This window comes from Larus michahellis, chromosome 2 (genome assembly GCF_964199755.1).
Source record: "Larus michahellis chromosome 2, bLarMic1.1, whole genome shotgun sequence".
In the NCBI taxonomy this organism is placed as follows: domain Eukaryota; kingdom Metazoa; phylum Chordata; class Aves; order Charadriiformes; family Laridae; genus Larus; species Larus michahellis.
The window spans coordinates 144,986,825-145,005,469 of record NC_133897.1 but is presented as its reverse complement, the minus strand read 5'-3'; the positions used below and the strand labels follow the sequence as shown (position 1 = coordinate 145,005,469).

General features: G+C 38.6%; 1 protein-coding gene across 2 annotated transcripts in view; it reads right to left on the bottom strand.

The window, feature by feature from the left end:
• Positions 1-7,985: 7,985 nt before the first annotated feature.
• MTDH (metadherin) overlaps positions 7,986-18,645 on the bottom strand; it is a 33,984-nt gene continuing 23,324 nt past the window's right edge. The window contains exons 10-13 of one of the 2 annotated variants that reach the window (XM_074577491.1): positions 18,080-18,199; positions 15,516-15,635; positions 11,354-11,510; positions 7,986-9,729 (exon numbers count right to left, since the gene is read on the bottom strand). In XM_074577491.1, the coding sequence (XP_074433592.1) occupies positions 9,659-9,729; positions 11,354-11,510; positions 15,516-15,635; positions 18,080-18,199 (468 nt within the window). In that variant the 3' untranslated portion in view covers positions 7,986-9,658. The remainder of the gene's footprint in view (positions 9,730-11,353; positions 11,511-15,515; positions 15,636-18,079; positions 18,200-18,645) is intronic. The other variant, XM_074577492.1, reaches the window with a different exon arrangement.

Below are 18,645 nucleotides of genomic sequence, written 5' to 3'. Positions count from 1 at the left end.
CCGTCATTACTTTGAGTATCTATGGAGTTATTCCTCTTTTCCTGCTCGCTTCCAAGTTTGCTGGACTCTTGCGCAAACTCCAGGGCGCGCCATCCAGTTCTCATGGGTGCTCACTGCAGGCAGAGGTCTGCCACGGAGCTTTACAGAAGCTTCCAGCCTCACCCCTATTCTTTTTTATCTGTGCTAAGAAAAGCGCTTGATTTTCTCTTGGTGTCACATCCTCTGCCAATTTACCCATCTACTGCTTGGTATGGAGTCACCAATGGAGAGCACTTGCTTGCCAGCCAAGCCTGAAGAATGTGCCACAGTAGCTGGTGGCTTTATACCATGAAAATGCCAGCTGGGTTTGCCCCCTTCAGCATTCTGTCCTGAATCCCCTCGATGGTTGACTTGCTGAGCACACGGTAGGGATTCAAACACAGTTGGCCAATATTTGCCTTTTTCTGCAGCCCATGGGGAGGCCAACTGCAAGTAGCGTACATGCAATGTAACACCTCTCACCGACACTGTATATATTACAGGTCCGTGGTCTGTCCTTCATGAAGTACAGAGATACAGCACAGATGGATTCGTTACTCCATGAGCAAGGAAAACAGTTCTTTCGGGTGCTCTTAGCGCAGAAAGTTTAATTGGATGAAGTTTGTCCCAGTTTATAAATCTTTCGTATGTATTGGGAAATGCAGCTAGGAAAATTCGATCAGAATGAGATGGAGCCACCAGTACCAGGTGTATGTGTGTGGGACTGAAGCTCTCTAGTCCTGTATATTTTATATTGTCTTTACTAAAGAGTGACAGATCAAGGCTGCTAATGTTCTTCTAATTATAGAAACCAAGGATACTCTTGGCTTCTCTTTATCATATGCTCCTCCAAATGTCCAAAATGTCCCCTTAGGATCCCTCATGCCAGAAGATTGATAGTTTAAATAACAATCCTAGTGTCTAATCCTTCACATTATAGCAAATAGCATCATAAATACCAATATCCATTCTACTGAAATAGCATTATTTGGCAACTGGCCCCCAAGTGCAGAGTAAACATCACTTCAAAAAGCACACAAATACGTCACACACACATACTGCTTTCTGCTGTGTGTCTCTATGTAGGGTATCAACATAAAGTATATTACTGTGACTATAAAGCATTTTATAGGCATGCACATCTGAACATGTTTGATTATAGTCTGAAGCAACTTTGGGAAATCCTGATTGAGGCAATGCTGCAGAGATCTTCCAACTCACATTGGTATTCAGTAATGGACTGGTAAAAGTACAGAGAAAGTTTAACTGCAATAACACACAATTCTAACTCGTCATCTCTGTTGCAACTCAGTGTCAAACATCTACGTACAAACCTTGGCAATACAAGAGGCTTTGGCATGGCACATGGAAACCCCATCTCTGCAGATCAGAGCGATACGCGCGTGTCACTTCGGAGAGCAGCGCCTCCTGTTCCGTACTGACTCAGCATCTCACCCAGCCGTGTTTTACACCCTTTTCCTGCTAGAGCTCAGATAACAGGCGCCGACTTGGGATTTCAAGCGCTAAATTCAGCCTGAGGTTTATTATGAGCGTACCTCAGTGCACTTCCCATTTGTGAACCGATGAACATTTGGACAATGTTTAAACCGATTCTGAATCTGAAAGTGCTCTGAAATTAAGTCAAACTTGTTGGGGCGGGTGGGTAGGTGTGTAACAGCACAACGCCGTTTCTACACAGCCTGCAGCCTCCTTATTGCATGCTCTGCTACTGACGTACCGAACGCTGTTTGCTCAGCTTCTCAGCATCCAACTTCCTTTTTTGACTCTAACATTTACAGTGGGACTTGATGATCTTAAAAGTCCCTTCCAACCTAGACGAGTCTACGATTCTATAAAAAAACCTGATCACCAACGTGACATTCTCCAAAGCCAAACTTACTTTGAAAAATGCAAATCTGCCTTTTTTTCCCCTTCCCCTTTGATGTTTAGTGTATGTGAGCCCTTAAACCACCTAACTGCCACGTAGGGCACCTTAATATTTACACGCTAGTCAGCACCCCTTGGTGAGAGTTTTTACCACGCTGATGGAGATGTCCTTAAAGCCCTGGCAGAACACCCTGCCGATAACTCACCTCATGTGGGGCAGGGCTGAGCCGCTGGGCTGCCGTACATAGAGAACACAATTCGCAGTTAGGAATTCTTCCCCCAGTCAACCTGTCAAAATACCTTCCTTGAGGTGGGCTGCTCAAGAAGGGTTTTGAACAATTAAGTCTAAAGAGTTTAAAGCCTGAAACTGTATCATGTCCTCCATGCAGCAGCAACACAAAGCAGAAGTAAAACATTTTTTGAAAGGCAGCGTGTGTTGCTCTCAAGAGGTGTTAGCGTTACATTAAGTCTTTACATAAGAAAATGCGTTCCAGCCTGAGGTTCTCTGGCAGCAGAGAGCAGTGAATCCCAGCGGCATACTAGCACAAAGTCAAGATTTTTAGTGATGGAATCATTAATGCAAAGTGAAGCACTCGCTTCAACACGTGTTGACCTTGTGCTGCACGACAGACATCCTGCCTGGAAGTGAGCAGGCAAAATGCTGCTTTCTGATGTGACACACACGACTCCTGACCTCAGCTTTCCCATAGCCTGGGATTCGGATGATGTGACTACAGAAATCCAAAACACACGGCACTCCTTGGGTATGTAAAACCCGCATGTTTTACATACCTCTCAGTCACCAACATGCCAAAGCCTGGCACCTTTCAGTTACGTGCCTCTGTCACAAAGTACCTTTTATATTCAAGGTAGTAAAAGCGTTTTAATCATTACAAATCCAATCACTAAATCTGCTGTTCTGCATGCCTACTAAGGGCTTGCAGTAAAAGACACACTCCAAAAACACCATACAGAAGTTCCGCAGTTAACAGCAGGCTGCATGACTTGGATGACTTTGAACCACATCTCTGGAGTATATGAATACGAAATAGCACAGCATTGATTTTCCAGCTCGGTTCTACCAAGTGCTGAGCGTCCTGAGCCCACTCCAGAAAAGCACTTGAATGCATTTTACTACTACTACTGCTCAAAAGCGTTCAATCCCTAGGTCAAATCTATGTAACGTTATTTTTTCCTTATTAAAAAGACAAAATTTCCTTTTTCTTCTTTTAATTTTTTTTTTTTAAATTCAATCATTACATTAGTTCAGAGCAGACTGCTCTTTGGACCTCTGTTCCTGGAACCTGCAGAAAAGAATTCCACCAAAAAAGGAAGAAAATATTTCAAATCTCTACTAGGATTAAGACTTTTAAAAGTTTTAAAAATAATCGGCCAAGCATGACTGTGACAGAAAAAAAAAAAAAGAAAAAAGGAAGTTATCTACGAGGCGGGGAAATCCTCACGTTAAAACCAACTGTGAAAGTCTTGTGCTTAAAGTAACACCGATATTAACGCCCCTCCACACGGGCCACAGACTTGACTTACAGCAGAGGTGCTGGCGAGGCAGCTGGGGTAGGAATACCACCGGAGCCCCACCGCAGCCTCAGCCTTATTTAAGGGCTCCTCTTGCCCCTTCCGGAGGTGAGCCAAACAGGCAGCGCAGGACGGGGGCAGCTGGCTCTGCTGCTGTAGGGTGGTGGCCAGCTGGGCTGCGAGAACGCGCGAGCCACCAGGCAAGCTCAGGTTTGGTTCTTCTTGCAGTGGCTACTCAGACGGTGCTGGCAAGCCTGGAGAAAGAGATTTACCTGAAAAAGTTTCAAAGAACTTGAAAGACTCCAGCTTTCCAGCCAAGCTAAAGGCCAGCGTAACTAAGACGCAAAACTGGAACAAAACCATTGCTGTCAAATGAGAACGATGCTGGCACGGCAGAGTTACTTGTACCGTGTCACTTGAAATAGGCACCTGAGGGAGCTCCCCCATCCTGAACTCTCCCTGGCAAAACTTGGTTGGGCCAAGATTCAGCCTTTTTTTCACTGAATTTACAGGTTTTCCCCCCACACACCATCGGAAGAGTAAATACCGATGGATTACATTCTTCTGTAGTTCAGAGGTACCTAGACTCTGTTGGTGGCTATGAAAAGTTCACTGTCTAACACTGCATGAATCTAAAGCAGTACAGGCATTGAAGGAGAACACACGGACCTCCCAAACCCTCAGCCAAATGTCTGGTGAAAACCACCTTGAAAAGTCCACGCGGGATCTGACTGACAGAAAATACAACTATCGAGACATGTTTTATGCATACCATAGAAAAAATCCAAACACTTGTGGGAAAGCCAGGTAGCAGTCATGTGGAATTTTACAGTAGTCTGTGCTTTCTAGTCATAATTTTACTGCATTCATACAATATGGAAGCATAACCAGCCAGGATTGGACAAAGTGAAGCTTTAAAGCAAACACAGTTTCACTAATTACATTTTGATGTTGGCGTACTTCAAGCTTAATCAGGAAGGGATTACCTTCAAAGTCTGCCTTTCAGTTTAAAATAAGGAAATAAAACATGAACCGAGAATGAAGAAAACAAGAGTTCCACCACATGCTACAACTCTGAAATACCTCGGCTCCCAAGGCACGGATTATTACGGATACATGGAGCATCACCTATTCAAGCAGCCCTTCTTTTCCCAGGCAAGACACTGGTACAGCCACATTTGGGAGCTCAGAGGAAGGGAGATGGAGCCTGAGCTCCTCTCAGCCTTCTGTAAGGCAATTCTTTCTGTTTTCAAGGCAGTAAAGAAAAGCTTAAGAAAATACCCAATCACAGTATACACAAAGAGGAAATTCAACATAGCTGTTCATTAGTAAACTAGCTAGCTAGCTAACTAAGAGTGGAAAATTAATTAATTTGAGCTATACATAACTTTAAATCGGAATGAATTAACTCTTACATGCCAACTTAGAATCCAGCCTGTAGCTCTTCATAAATTGTAATGACAGCTTCAGGATCATCTTTTTCGCCTTCAGAAAGATGTTGCCTTGTTTTTAGTAAAACCAGGGACCATAAACCAGGAGAAGCCATCAAATTGATTTCACATACGATTGCTCTCTGCTCATGTAAGGACTGGTTTTGGGTCAGATCTGAGTTTCCAACTACAGCAACTTCTTGAGAAACCCCCTTCCGTAGTGATTTCAGGCATGGCTGCAGGTATTTCCCACATACAACAGCAGCCTGCGTGCATGGGAGAAAATCCAAGGTGACCCATCTTTCATGATGCCTTCGGAGGCTTCTGGGAGCAGAGGCAAAGCTGGTACGTCTCCTTGGATATACACTCAGCCCCTCCACAGCAGAGGGACCACCAGTTGATACAGCTCCTCTTCTTTTATCTCACTGGCTAAGGCTCAGAAAGACACTGGTCTCCAGCCCCGCACGCCTCTTCAAAAGACACGTTAAAGCCTGTCTGTCCAAGAACGAGAGAGAGCCAGTATCACAGCAGAGAGGAGCTCTCTTCCCTCCAGAGCTTCACTGGCAGATGTAGCTCAAGGCACAACCTGCCTTCGTCAGCTACATCGATAAGGATGGTTGAGTTTAGTCATGAAAAAACAAGCTGTGGGCAGCCTAAGTCAGAACGGCCTCTGGAAACAAAGCGCTCAGTAATGAAGTATTTGGTTTAAACTTCATCAGATATTTGAAATAAGGAATCACTTAACTCCACGTCAGGGCCTATTGAACAGCTAAATGGAGACATGGTGCGTGTGAAGGACTTGCTGTCCCTGAGGAAACAGGGAGCCGTCTTGAAGTAGTCAGTTTTATGAGTTCATTGTGGGGATCCGGTTCCGAGTGGTCCACGGCCTACCCTTGCCACGGACTGAATTAAAAATACCAAGCCAAGTTAAGAGGTCACTCGATGCTACAATTAGCACAGAAAATGTACTCGCTTTGAGCTGCAGATGTTCCTTAGTGTGTTTTATTAAGAGCATTGTATCAAACCCTGAAACCAGGAGTTTTGTGTTAAGAGTTTTAAAGGCATTTTTCCTTTCTAGAATACACCAAAATTAAAGACACCACAGTTTCAGTAAAGAAACGGATTTCCAGTGAACCAGAAGCCTTCAGCTTGGTACAACTTACCAGACATTTAAAAGAACAGTTCAACAGTTTCATAAACTGAAGGGACGCAGTATGGAGACTAGACAGTTTTAGCAGTTCAACCAAGTTTCACAAGGAACATTCTGTGAACCACCAATAGCAACATGCTGTTGAGTACAGGAAACAACGATTTTCCCCCTCTCCCCCCCACCTTGCCCATCTGACAAAAATACATGTTCTCCCACTTTGTTCCCACCATCCCAACTACCAGCAGTTCTTAGTCCTGCAGGGGACAAAACCCGTGGTGACCCCACACTACTTTCAGGTTAAGAACTACTGGCCACGTGGCCCTTCCTGGTCCTTCCCCCCACCCAAACTGACTCAGCTGATGTTCTTAAATGAAGCAGTTCACAGTAAAATAATTTTAGCAGTATCTTTTAAGTAGTAATTCAATTATTTTTTTTTCCTTCCATTTACAGCAGAACAATGAAGAAATCTTTCAGCACTGGCCTCCAAAGCGGAAACTGTCCTTCCCTGGTGCTCAGTGCTCACTAGACCGCGACACACAGGTACAAGTGGCTGTAAGAGACTTGCAAATTTTTTTTTTTTTTTTTTTTTCCCCCCACAAGTGAAATCTTGACCGGCAACCGACTGGAGTCATTTAAAGGCAAAACAACTATGATTAATAATAGCCGAAAGTCTGCTTAAACCGTGTATTCTGATGTCTGCGCTTCTCAAAGGCCTTATTCACAGGACAGTCCCATGGCTAGGAAAGATTGGTAAGGCAGTTTCCAAGGAGATACAATTCAGTTACAACACAACAGTACTAGAAGTATTTCTATAAAGTTTGAAATGTTTTTAATATGTACATTCTTTCTTAGTAAATATTGAAGTAGTGCTTTTCTCTTGCACTTTTTTCTTTAGACTTCTAAAAGGGCTTCAGAAATACAGTTTTCACCCCCCTCCAAACCAATGCACAGTCGTTACCTTTGTAACAAGCACATATGAATTCTGTACACCTCTCCCTCCCCACAAAAGAAATAAAAATATGCCATGACTATCCCATTACACATCATCACAAGTTTAAATTACACATACAAATAATTCCAGAGTATTTAGAAAAAAACCCAACATATTTGATTTATGAAACCATTCCATGCATTCAACAAGAAAAAGAAAAAAAAAGAAAAAAAGAAAAAATGATTAAGTTTCTTTAAATGGTGTTTTCTCTTTCTATCCAAGTACCAAAGTCTGGATACAGTGTATCATTAAGACTAACCACTGCTTGAGTCCTAGAAACATGACAGTACATAGATAACCAAGTTTCTATTTATAGACAATATACTATACAGTTACTACCTCTTTAATGAATGTCAAATAAAGCAAGTTTCACTTTCTAAGACATTGAAACTGCGCATTAAGAAAACAGTAAGAGGTGCTGCTAAATAGGTAACAACATTTTGGAAGGAAGGCTATGTATTTATACGATCCTGCTTAGCAGTAGCTGTTAATTAGCAGGGTTCCTATATTGTTAGCTAGTTTGTTTCTTTTTTTCCAGAATGACAAGCTATTCAAGAGCTAGAGCTTACTAACCCAGAAATATCACAAATTTTATCTTCAAGAAGAAAAAAAAAAAAAAAAAAAGAATTTATGCAGTGAAAGCCTTTGGGGGCAGTCTCTCTCATTACATAAAATCTTCGTATTTCCTACAAGAGGCTCGTAGCACAACATACAGATTAGAAACAGACATTTGGGACATACATTACACACCTGAATTCAAAGGGTATTCTTTTTAACCTTTGCTATGAAGACGACATGTAAAATTATAATTTTATTTACACGCAAAGGGTTCTGCACGATGTTGTAATATCCTATGTTTTGTGTTTGCCTTAAGATACTCCTTGAAAAGCTGTACTTCAGCTCTAAATTTATTTTACATGAATCTTGACAGGTGTCAGTCTCAGGCATTACTCCCTCCCAGTAAATAAATCAATACTGCCAATACGCTCAATTTATTTTAACAAATCAATTCAGAGTGTTCACATGTTCCTGACATACAGGGGTTAATACCCGTGCAAGTTAGTATCCATTTATTAGGAAAGCTCTCCCTCAGCAAGGTGCATTTTCAGTACGATTAAAAGCAGGTTGCCGCATTAACTATTCTTGCCTTGCAACGCTGTTGAACTGCAGCCAAGTACAGTGAGACAGTACACGGTTGTTGATCAGTACCACGTGTTACAGCTGTTAACAATTCTGTTTGTGCCACAAAAACCAGAAGTCGGTCATTTAAAAAAAAAAAAAAAATCTTGGCTCTTCTTTACCTGAATTTACCAGGTGATGTTAATTACCATCCTTACCAAACAAATTTTTGTAAAGGCTATTTACAGTGTACATGGCCAAACATGCACCGTACAGACACAAACACATCTGCCAGTTTGATACCATGTAATAACACAGTGCCTGAAAATGACAACACATCTTAAACACCATTTTAATTAACAGTTTCAAGCGGGAAATGGTCTTTATTTTACAACTGCTATACTTGCATGAATTTTTATTTTTTTTATATAAAAACACTAACTCCTGTCCAGAAGTCTAGACACATTCTACATACTACAGGTTAAGGCAGTAAAAAAATGTGTTCCTGATAACTGGTCTTGACAATGTCAATTAAAGCTGTCTGAAGACACTCCAGTTCTCCAACAGATCTTTGAAATCCCAAATAACTCTTCAGAGTTTCAGTAATAGAGAACAGAACAGAATTGGGTCTGGCAGAACAGAATTGGGTATGGTAAGTTAAAAAGCGTTAAGGGAAGGGAACATTCGATTTCAATTCATTCCGTAAGTTTAAAAGTTGAAAGGATACAGTTTTAGATGGGAGTTTGAATCAACCAAGAACTGTAGGGAACGAAGGAGAAAAACCAATTTTATGCACATTACTGCATTCTTAAAAATATACTGTTATCTTCAACAATTCAAGTAAGGTAATAGACATTATCAAAAATAACTTCATGAACCATACTCAAGTTTCAAATCACATTCTCAAACTTTTAACCCAAAGCAGTTTTATTGTGTTAACTTCATATAATAAACCATGAAGGTCTGACTGTACAAATGGTTAATGATTTGCACTTGTGATTCCTGCAATAGCTAGCAGGCTTGCTAACCAACTTACTGTAAAGATATGGCAGATTATGTATTTAATCAAAGCACTTTGATTTAGGCATGAAACAAATTCAAATGGTTGACATTCTGTGCTTCTAATGCATCACTCATAAGAGAGGCAAGAAACACCCACTATTGTACAGACAATTATTTTTACAGAAAACCCTTCCTTGAAACCAATCTTATCCGCAGCTGTAGATGAGAGTATAATCTGTTGTAAACAGGGCACTGTGTTGTAAAACCAGTTTTTTTTAATTAAGATCTCTCTCCAAAAGTTGGAAAAACAGACTCTTCAGAATGTCTTTCAAATGTAGCATGTTCTGTTTGCTATATCATAAAGTTACTTTCCTTTGATTCCTTTTTAAAGATGTTTGTGTTCACAGCAGTTCTGTTTTTAAAAATTGTTTGCAATTTATATAAAATTCTGTACATGTTCACAAATTATTGCATAAACAGCATAATCTTCATGACAGTATTCAGCAACACATGTCCATCTCAGGAAGTTCACGTTTCTCTTCTTGCTTTTTTCTTCTTTTTAACTTGTTTGGGGGATTCCCAGCTTTCTTCAGACTTTGCTAAAAGCAAAAAATAACTACAGTGTTAGGACTGGGAAAGTTTACACAGAATTGACTTCTAAAATCTTGGACTGTGCACCACCTATTACTATGAAGTAATTTAGAACAATCAACTAGCACGATTTTTGAAGGAGAGTTGCATTTACCTGCATCTCCCAAATAGTCTAATTTGAACTGCATCTAAACCAACGTTTGCTAATTTCAACCTACTTTTTTACACCACAAAGAGCGATACACAACAAAGGTCACTCGTGTTGTAAATGTGTTATTTACAGTAGGCTCATTACTATTTTTTGGCTAACTGGAAATAACATACATGTACACAATTGACATTAATTGTTCACTTTTATATTTAGTGGTTAAAACCAGTGTGATCTGATAAGTGACATGTCAGAAGAGTATTTTTAAAAAACAATGAACTACGTACACATGTGGTTACATGGAATCCATAATCAAATAAAGCAGCACTATGTTATTTTATTAGAACAGACTGCTTTAAAACATGCTGGCTGTCAGAAGTGGTAAATCAGGTGAAGTGTTTTATAAGCTGAACATAAGAGATGTTACTTCAACTGCTGAGGCACGAATCAGTCACAAAAGCCTTCATTTTTAGAACCAGAACAAGAAGTTGCAAGTTGACACATTGACTTGAAAGATTCTTTTGTTTAATGTATTCAAAACCAAGAAGCTAATTAGTGCAGACTATAATTATGAAATCATATAGTTTCTTCTGCAGTCATTAAAAACTGGTTTAGTACTTCAACACTTAGCCAGGAACTTCTTATGAAATGTCAGTATTCATTAATCTCACTAAAAAGTCTAATTCAAACAACTTTTTTTTTTTTTTTTTTTTTTTTAAGGCAATGCCTTTCACACCCTGACTTCCCTTCTAATTCTTCCGTGTTACTGAGTGAGTACTCCAGTATAAGCACTTTTGCTGACTACAACAGAGGATGCGTTTGACTTCTATGGGCACGGCATATTTTTAAAAAGCAATATACCTGCAGTAGTTAAGCCCAACGTATGTGCTGTTAGGCTACAACAAAAGCAAGTGCATCACCCAATACCTTTCTACTCCCGTATTAGCAACTGTTTTCCTTCATAACTACATTTCATGGAAGCATATGGAAAAAGAAGATGTTAATGAGCTAAATTGAGAAGCCAAAAAACCCCCAGCAGGTTGAAAATTGAATTGCTTATATTTTTTTCCAAATTTCTGGTAGCTAAACATCCTGTCAACTGCTATGTCAGTACCCATCTGTTCCACTGAAGACTCGCAAGCAGACTTTTGAAACAGTACTGGCAGAATTACTTAGTCACAGCATGGAGCTCCAGTCCTGATGGTGAAGAGGACGTCCAAATGTCTGTTAAGGACTGGACAGGGCCAACAGACATTTTCAGTCACTCAAACATAGAAAGCCAGTTTTTTCTTATAGTGAAAGCACATTTGTCAAAGTACTTCAATGAAAGCTAGAATATGGCAAGATACATAAATGAAACATGTAGTACCTGATATGCCACTCTAAATCCAAACCTCAGGGCAAAGCATTCTGACTATAGAGGCTCTATGGAAAAAAAGTACACCGTGAATTCAGACGAATGAATTGTACCGAAAGACACTTACTCTGTGGAGGAGGCACACTGTTTTGCTTAATATTGGGACTAGAAACATCTGTCTCTTGCAGCATCTGTGGCACTTGGGAAGCGATCTTGTCAGAATCGCTCTCTGATACAATTACAGATGGCTCAGTAGAAACAGCAAGCGAAGGAGCCTCCTCAGGCTATTTGAAAAACAGAAAAAATAAATCCAAAAGTTTATTAAGTCATACAACAGTAAAACATTCTTATACAGTGTTATTTTGGCAGTATACTTAGCAGCTGTTGGAAAGATGGCATTGAAAAATTAAGCCAATATTAAAAACCTTCAAAATTTTGAATCAAGGCTGCAAGACTATGACTGCCATCTAGTGCCAAAACTTTTAGCTGCAGACAAGCAAAGATAAACCACACAAATTCTTAAAATATAGGACATGCAAAGCAAGGGAGAAAAATCTAAAAAGTACCGAGATCCTAAAAAGGTTATAGAATACGTATTCAGAATAGATGAAAAATGGTGACAAGTATGCATTTGGTTGCAAGGCAAACAGGCAAGCTGTATAGGTCCAGGTATGCAACCCAAAAGACAAAATAAATCAAGACCTTTATAGTATTTAGAAAGCATTTGCAGTCATTCCTACCAACTGCTCATTACACTCTGTATGCTTATAACGGCACAACAGGTATTTGCGAGAGCAAAAAGTATCTCAGTGGAAACTTCCGTAGGAAGAACTGCCAAGTAAAAGATACTCCTAGCATTTTTGAATTATCCAGTCTAGTTTGAAGGTTCCCGCTACAGAGACAAGACGTAACTGTTGCTTACTGTGTAGCACTTACTGCTACTGGAATTAAAGTACAGTAAAACAGAAGTCAAAATGCAAAAAACATTTTGACATTCCAATAGGAAAGTCAGAACATAGAAACCATATGATCCCACAGCAGGTGACCTACTGACAAAAGGCTTCAAATAAAAGTGCATTAGAAAACAGTGCTCGGTCAGGCAATAAACCCCAAACTTCAGGATGTTATTAAGAAGTCATGGCTGTAGTTGTAGCACACCAGCCAGGACCTGGAACTATCACCACAAAACAGCGAAGTCTACAGCCATTGATGGGGATGTACACAGATCCTACACTGTAGTTGCCAATTTGTACTGTTTCCATCACTGTAATGTAAGCAACTCAAAAAATCTAGTCAGAATACACAAAAGAGCAAAAAGATAACACTTTTTTTTTTTTTACTTTTCTTTTTCATCTTATCACACTGCATAAGAAGTTAAACAGCTTTAACTAAAAAACCCCAACACATGCATTTAGAGGGTAGCAGTTCCCTAACCTTTTATGAATAGTTTACTGTGCCCTTACACATCAACTGAAACAAGTTTTAATAACTATAATTGCAATATTTCCTCTTAACCTACTGAAAATAAGGTAATCTTGAATTTTTATTTTTTTTTTTTTTAAATATCATCCATGCTGATAAAACGAATTCCCATCCCACAGCATCTCCAAGTTTAGCCAATTTTAATGTTGTTTTGTCTACTGGTTAGCCATCATCAGCTACATAAATATGTGAACTCTAGCAAAATGGATGTGACCTCTAAAACAGAAGGAGGACTTAAAGCTCCCAGTTGTGCAAGGGAGCTGACTCAGGTCATGGTATCATACTGTTGTTAGGACAGAGTCACTCTCCACCTGCAGGTAAAGCAACTCAATTAAGATTTAACTGGCATACAGCTGTCTCAGGTTGACTAACAAAACATGTTGCAGCTTGAATACTAAAGCATGCAGTATTACTGCAACTGTAACGATACAGGTACATACAGCATTATCTGGACATTTTTCCAAATACCATACTTGTCTGAATTCTGGATGAGGGGAAGCAGATAGTGGTATCAAGCATTAAGAATTGTGTACTACTCTTCGCTAGGATATTCTGTGTTAACAAATTGGTTCAGAAAGGAAACCTGAAACAATGAATAAAGTTTATTTGATAATGTAAGTAGTTATATGCATAATTCTACAATTTGTTAATGAAGTACTGATTTGTGAAACTGTTACAAATGAAGGGTTTCCAAAGACATCTTTTCATTTAAAACCTGTGCCTGCTGGTAAAATGCCAAAGGTTTCCACACAGCCAATGTATAATACAGGAAAAACATCATCACCAGATTAAAACCAGAAGTCTTCAACATTCAGATGTTTCTGGTCTTTACGAGGATATTCTGGATAAGAACTTATTTGTACTGTAAGATCAGTTTATTTTTCCTCATATGTGGTTCTCATGTTTTGGAACATTTCCTCAAGCCTAGATTACCTACCCTGGAAACTTAAGTCACCCATTTCACACATCTGTCACAGACTGTTTCTAAAACTTTTTGGAACAGCCAAGTCAAACAACATCAGAAGGCATCTCTGCATGTGTGAAATTACAATAAAGCCCAATCTAATGGCAAGGAGACTTTAGATAAAGACTGATACACCATCTGCATTGTCGGATACAACAATTCACAAATTGTCCTTTATCAAGTCCAACTAACCCCCGGGGAATGTTGTTAGTAAGAGTTTTGTTTGTCCTTTTCCCCCACACCAAGTTTAATACAGACTATGTCTTGTTTCACAAAATGGCCACTAACACATCTATAAAGGCACATATATGAGCAGACTGAATTTAAGACTCAAGAGTAATAGGAACACTCGAGCCCCCCCCCCCCAAAATAGTGCACAGTGTAGGTCTACATCAGCGCTGATGCCATCAAATCACCTAGGAGGTTTGGTATGGTTTTAAACACTAAACAATTGAGCAAAATCATACTGAAACTGGGCTATTTTGGCAGTGCCAACACCTCGACATCTCATGAGAAAAAAAATAAGATATCTAACTACAGATCAAAAGAATCATTACATTTAGCTGGAAAGTATCTTTGAAATCAATTTATATGTCTAAACAAGAAAAGCTAGCCTTTTGGGATGCACCAGTACACCTCTTTCTAGATGTCATAAAAACCACCTTGATGTCACAACCCAAGTATGAATTTTCTGTCTACATGTTTTCAACTGTGGCCTCCAACACAAAAATATGTATTTACATTTAAGTTTTTTAAAAAACACACACTGCCAGGAATAAAGCTACTTGCACACACAGGCAGATGTCTTTTTCAGATACAGCTTCAAAAAAACCTACAAAAACCAACTTTGCACTAGTCAGAATAGGCAGCTGTTGCTAACCTTGAGTAAAGCTTAAACTGAACCTAAATTAAACAATTATAATAAAAGCTCTACTTCAATGTAGGATATTTAGAATAAGCTAAAAGTATGTCTGAATATGCTTTCCAAGGCACGTGTTCTCAAATAAACACTTTCTGCACTTTTTCTTTGGTGATCTGCAGCCTCTTATAAAAGATTCCCTATTGATACTTTCATTTGAATCTTAAGACCTACTACCTTTATAAAACAAATGCTTAGCAATTACGAAGTAAAACTCAACATTCTGACAGATACTCTGTTGTACCAAACTGCTGTCTCACTTGTATTGTTCATTCTTTATGGAACACAAAACCAATACCGCTAGAAGTATTAAATACTTTACTTCTTCCTACAACGCAATGCTTGTAGGATAACAGTATCTAGAAAAGCTGCTAGTTGGAGAATGATTAAAGAGAATTTGTATTCTCTAGAATATTTGTTTCAATTGTGAGCTGAAGCAAACAGTCGGTTTGTGAATTGTTTCAAATAAAAACTTTTCTCATTCAGTTAACATTAAGCTCAGCACAGTCATTACAAATCAAATTTAGACTGCATTTAAGTCGGAGTATAACGGTAGTAACACCTCATTCAGTTGCAATGAAACAGTAAAATATGCTATTAGTCTTGCACTCAAACTTATTAGTTCTTAGGTTTCCAGATTTCAAAGTTTTAAACTATTGCTTAAATATTTAAACAAGAAAATAATTTGACAGGCATGAAAGTGACCACTGATTTAGAAGATACTGCTTTTCAGAGTAGATATTCCTTTTAAAGCTCCTAACCGACCTACATCTAAAACTCAACCTCTGTCACCTTTATATTCATAAGCATATAGCCTGGAGCAGTATTCTTACTGTAACCTTACCAACACAAATTAACATTTCAATGGACTTGGAGAACTTCCAAATCAGAAATTGTAACGTAAACCAAATTTTGTATCCCTACCTTAGCTGGTTCACTAGTACTTATGGTCTTCAAGGAAAAAGCTATTTCCTGCTGTGGTTGAACTTTTGAGGTATCCTCCTGAAATTCCTCTCCAGCTTCTCTATCCAGTTCTTCAGCATCCTACAAAAAGGGGAAGTGGGAGGGAAAAAAACAGAGCCTGTGTTTGCAGTAAAGTTCTGACTCTTCTTCCCTGCACATCTGTTTTGTTGCCATAATCAGTTTCTATAACTAAGAAAACCTATCTAAAAAAATAAATCTGTGAGCTAATATTAGCCCATGCTAACATTCAAAATTTATAGAATGTAACATGAAAATACCCGTAGAACCCAATAAAGCCCAGAAAGTAGTACTAGTCATGCAATTTACTAACAAAAATCCCAATCTCTGAATGAACTGTGCTTCACAGTCCTGTGAAATTTTAAGGATGTAAAATTAAAATGAAGTTACTCCAAAAACTTGGCAAAAGCATCACGATGAGACTTGACTGCTCTCAATTCTGTGCTTTGTTACGAATAAAATGTTTTTAAATGCAAGCTCTGCATGTTAACCTGTAAAGGTTTCATAATATTTTTGCCATTCAGTTTAGTCTGCCATGATGCTGTAAAATAAACCTCTTGCTACAGAAACTGAAAGTGTATCCAAAGCATCCGAGAGTCTCAACCTTTACTCCTTAAACACTCTCATGGTGGAAAGTTTTCATTTTACATGAGGAATTAGAGTAGTTACATTAGTTTACAGCACAAGAAGAACCCTGTAGTGGTGAACAGTACATAGAACGCTCAGTCTAGGTCCTACTACATTGGTCTCACATTTTAAGCTGGAAATACCTCTGGAAAATCGTTCCTTCGCTTTTTTCCCCTGGAACATTGTGAAAACGCAGTCTCACAGCCTAAGTGTGTTGATGCTTGACAGGAAAGAATATATGTTGCCTTACATCTAGCTCCGAAGGTAGCTTCCATTGCCCTGACAATCACTGAAGTCAACAAATATGACTGTGAACGCTTAAGTATAACCAATGAGAAAGATGACGCTGTTTAAATGAACATGTTAAATTTTCAGAGGATAAATATACAAATTTTAAGTGAGTCCGAATTTGGATTGTCAAGTTAAATTACTAAACTGCTATTACAAGGATAACTTATCTGTGATGTATTACCAACCCCTCCCCGCCAAATTTTCCATAAAAATTTAATACAGAGAAATTCTCATCTTTAAACTGTTGATCTCAGACTGATGGACCGAAAGAAAAAGTAACAAAATCAGAATATGGCTGGAGACCAACGGGAAGAATAAATGAATTTGATTATGCTGATATGGACCATAGGATTCCATTTGACATATACAACATAAAAGGCAGCTCACAGGCAATGGGAAAAAAAAAAAATTTCAGAATGCACTCCACGACCATAAGATCCATTCAAGACTTCCGCAAACGCCTGTTAACCATAACCTATTAATCTTGCCTTACATTTACAGTCACTACAGATATCAGAACACGACAGATTTCAACTACAAAAATGCTGCAGTCCTGGTACTCTGTTTGAATTTGCCTCGAAAGAAACACTGCAAGCTGACACAAGCATCCACCTCAATATAGACAACTAAGAGAATTCTATGTAATAGGAATTTAATCTTTTAAAATTGTTTCAATAAGATCTCAGACTGAAAACATGATAATCATAAAAAGTAAATCCAAAGCAAGAATAACGCTTTCCCCTTCCCTCCAACTGACCTAGTCCGATTCAACTGAGCACTTAACATTTTGTAAAGAATGTAAATTATGAATGGCTGTCACTACAAGCAGAAGCAGGACGTATTCTGAGCATGAGCTATTAAAAGCTTTAAAAGTACTTGTTTTCATCTATTCAAACGTGATTCAATTGCCAAGCGAAGTGCAATCTGCTTTTGCTATTTTTACAAGTCTGTTTCAGTGTAATTCCTCAAAAGCTATTTAAGTAACACAGAAAACCCCAACCCTCCTCAGTTTGCAAATACTACTTACCTCATTCAAGTCTGACTCACAGAGTAGCTCCACCTACTGAGTTCAAGGCGTTGATACTTACCTTTTTGCATAAATCAAGCTACAACAGTACTTCAGAAAATTACTACGATCTCATAGAATCATACTTTAAGACAGCCTAAGAGAAAACTTCAATTTCTCCTGTTCTCCTAGCTAACTACGTCCGGCAGCTGTATTTCAAAAGACAGGAGGAAAAGGCTTCCCATGTTTCCTCCTGAAAGCATCCCTACAACACAGAATCCTAATTTGTTATAAAATAAAAAATTCAGGATAAATACTTTCCACATATTCCATGCTTTCCATAAATCCAGCAAAACTATGATGTGTTCACAAGTCAAACATGGAATACTTCCAAGTTAAAGGAAATACTAGTAAGAGAAGGATTACTTTAACTCTTGAGAAACAACAGTAGACAATCTAACACCATAAGGAAACGCATTTCCCCAAAATAATTTTTGCTTAAGACACTAATATACAAAAATAGGATGATTTTGTGAATTGTTCGCAATTGCCTTTCAGAGTATCCAGATTTTCTTAAATTTACCTGTGCAGGAGAGTTAGCTTCTTCACCCTGCTTCTTCTTTTTCTTCTTCTTTTTCTTGGATTTGCCACTTGTAGAACTCTGAAGAATTGGCTCTGCTTTTTCTCTTTCATTATCTGAAGCCTTCATACAGGAATATAAGGTATTTAGCATTTAAGATGACAATGAAACATGCCTTCTATAGACTAAGCAAAAATTAACAGCTATAAGGTATTTAGCATTTAAGATGACAATGAAACATGCCTTCTATAGACTAAGCAAAAATTAACAGCTATAAGGAATTTAATTGCATATAAAAATACAAATGAACATAATCTTATCCGTTCAGTTCATTTTAAGAAGTCCACATTCTTTATATGCTATCTGGTAATATCGGTACAGGAGTTGGCAATAAAAAAAGGCAACAGAGCACCATGTATTGGTGGCATGGAAATGCTGTTTTTCATACAGAGAATTAAATGTTGTTAAGAAGTAATCCTTACACTATGGTGAGACAGTAAGATTTCACATGGAGCTAAGTGGCTTCTAGTTTCTCAATTACAACATTCAGCATTTTCCTGCTCTGTGTA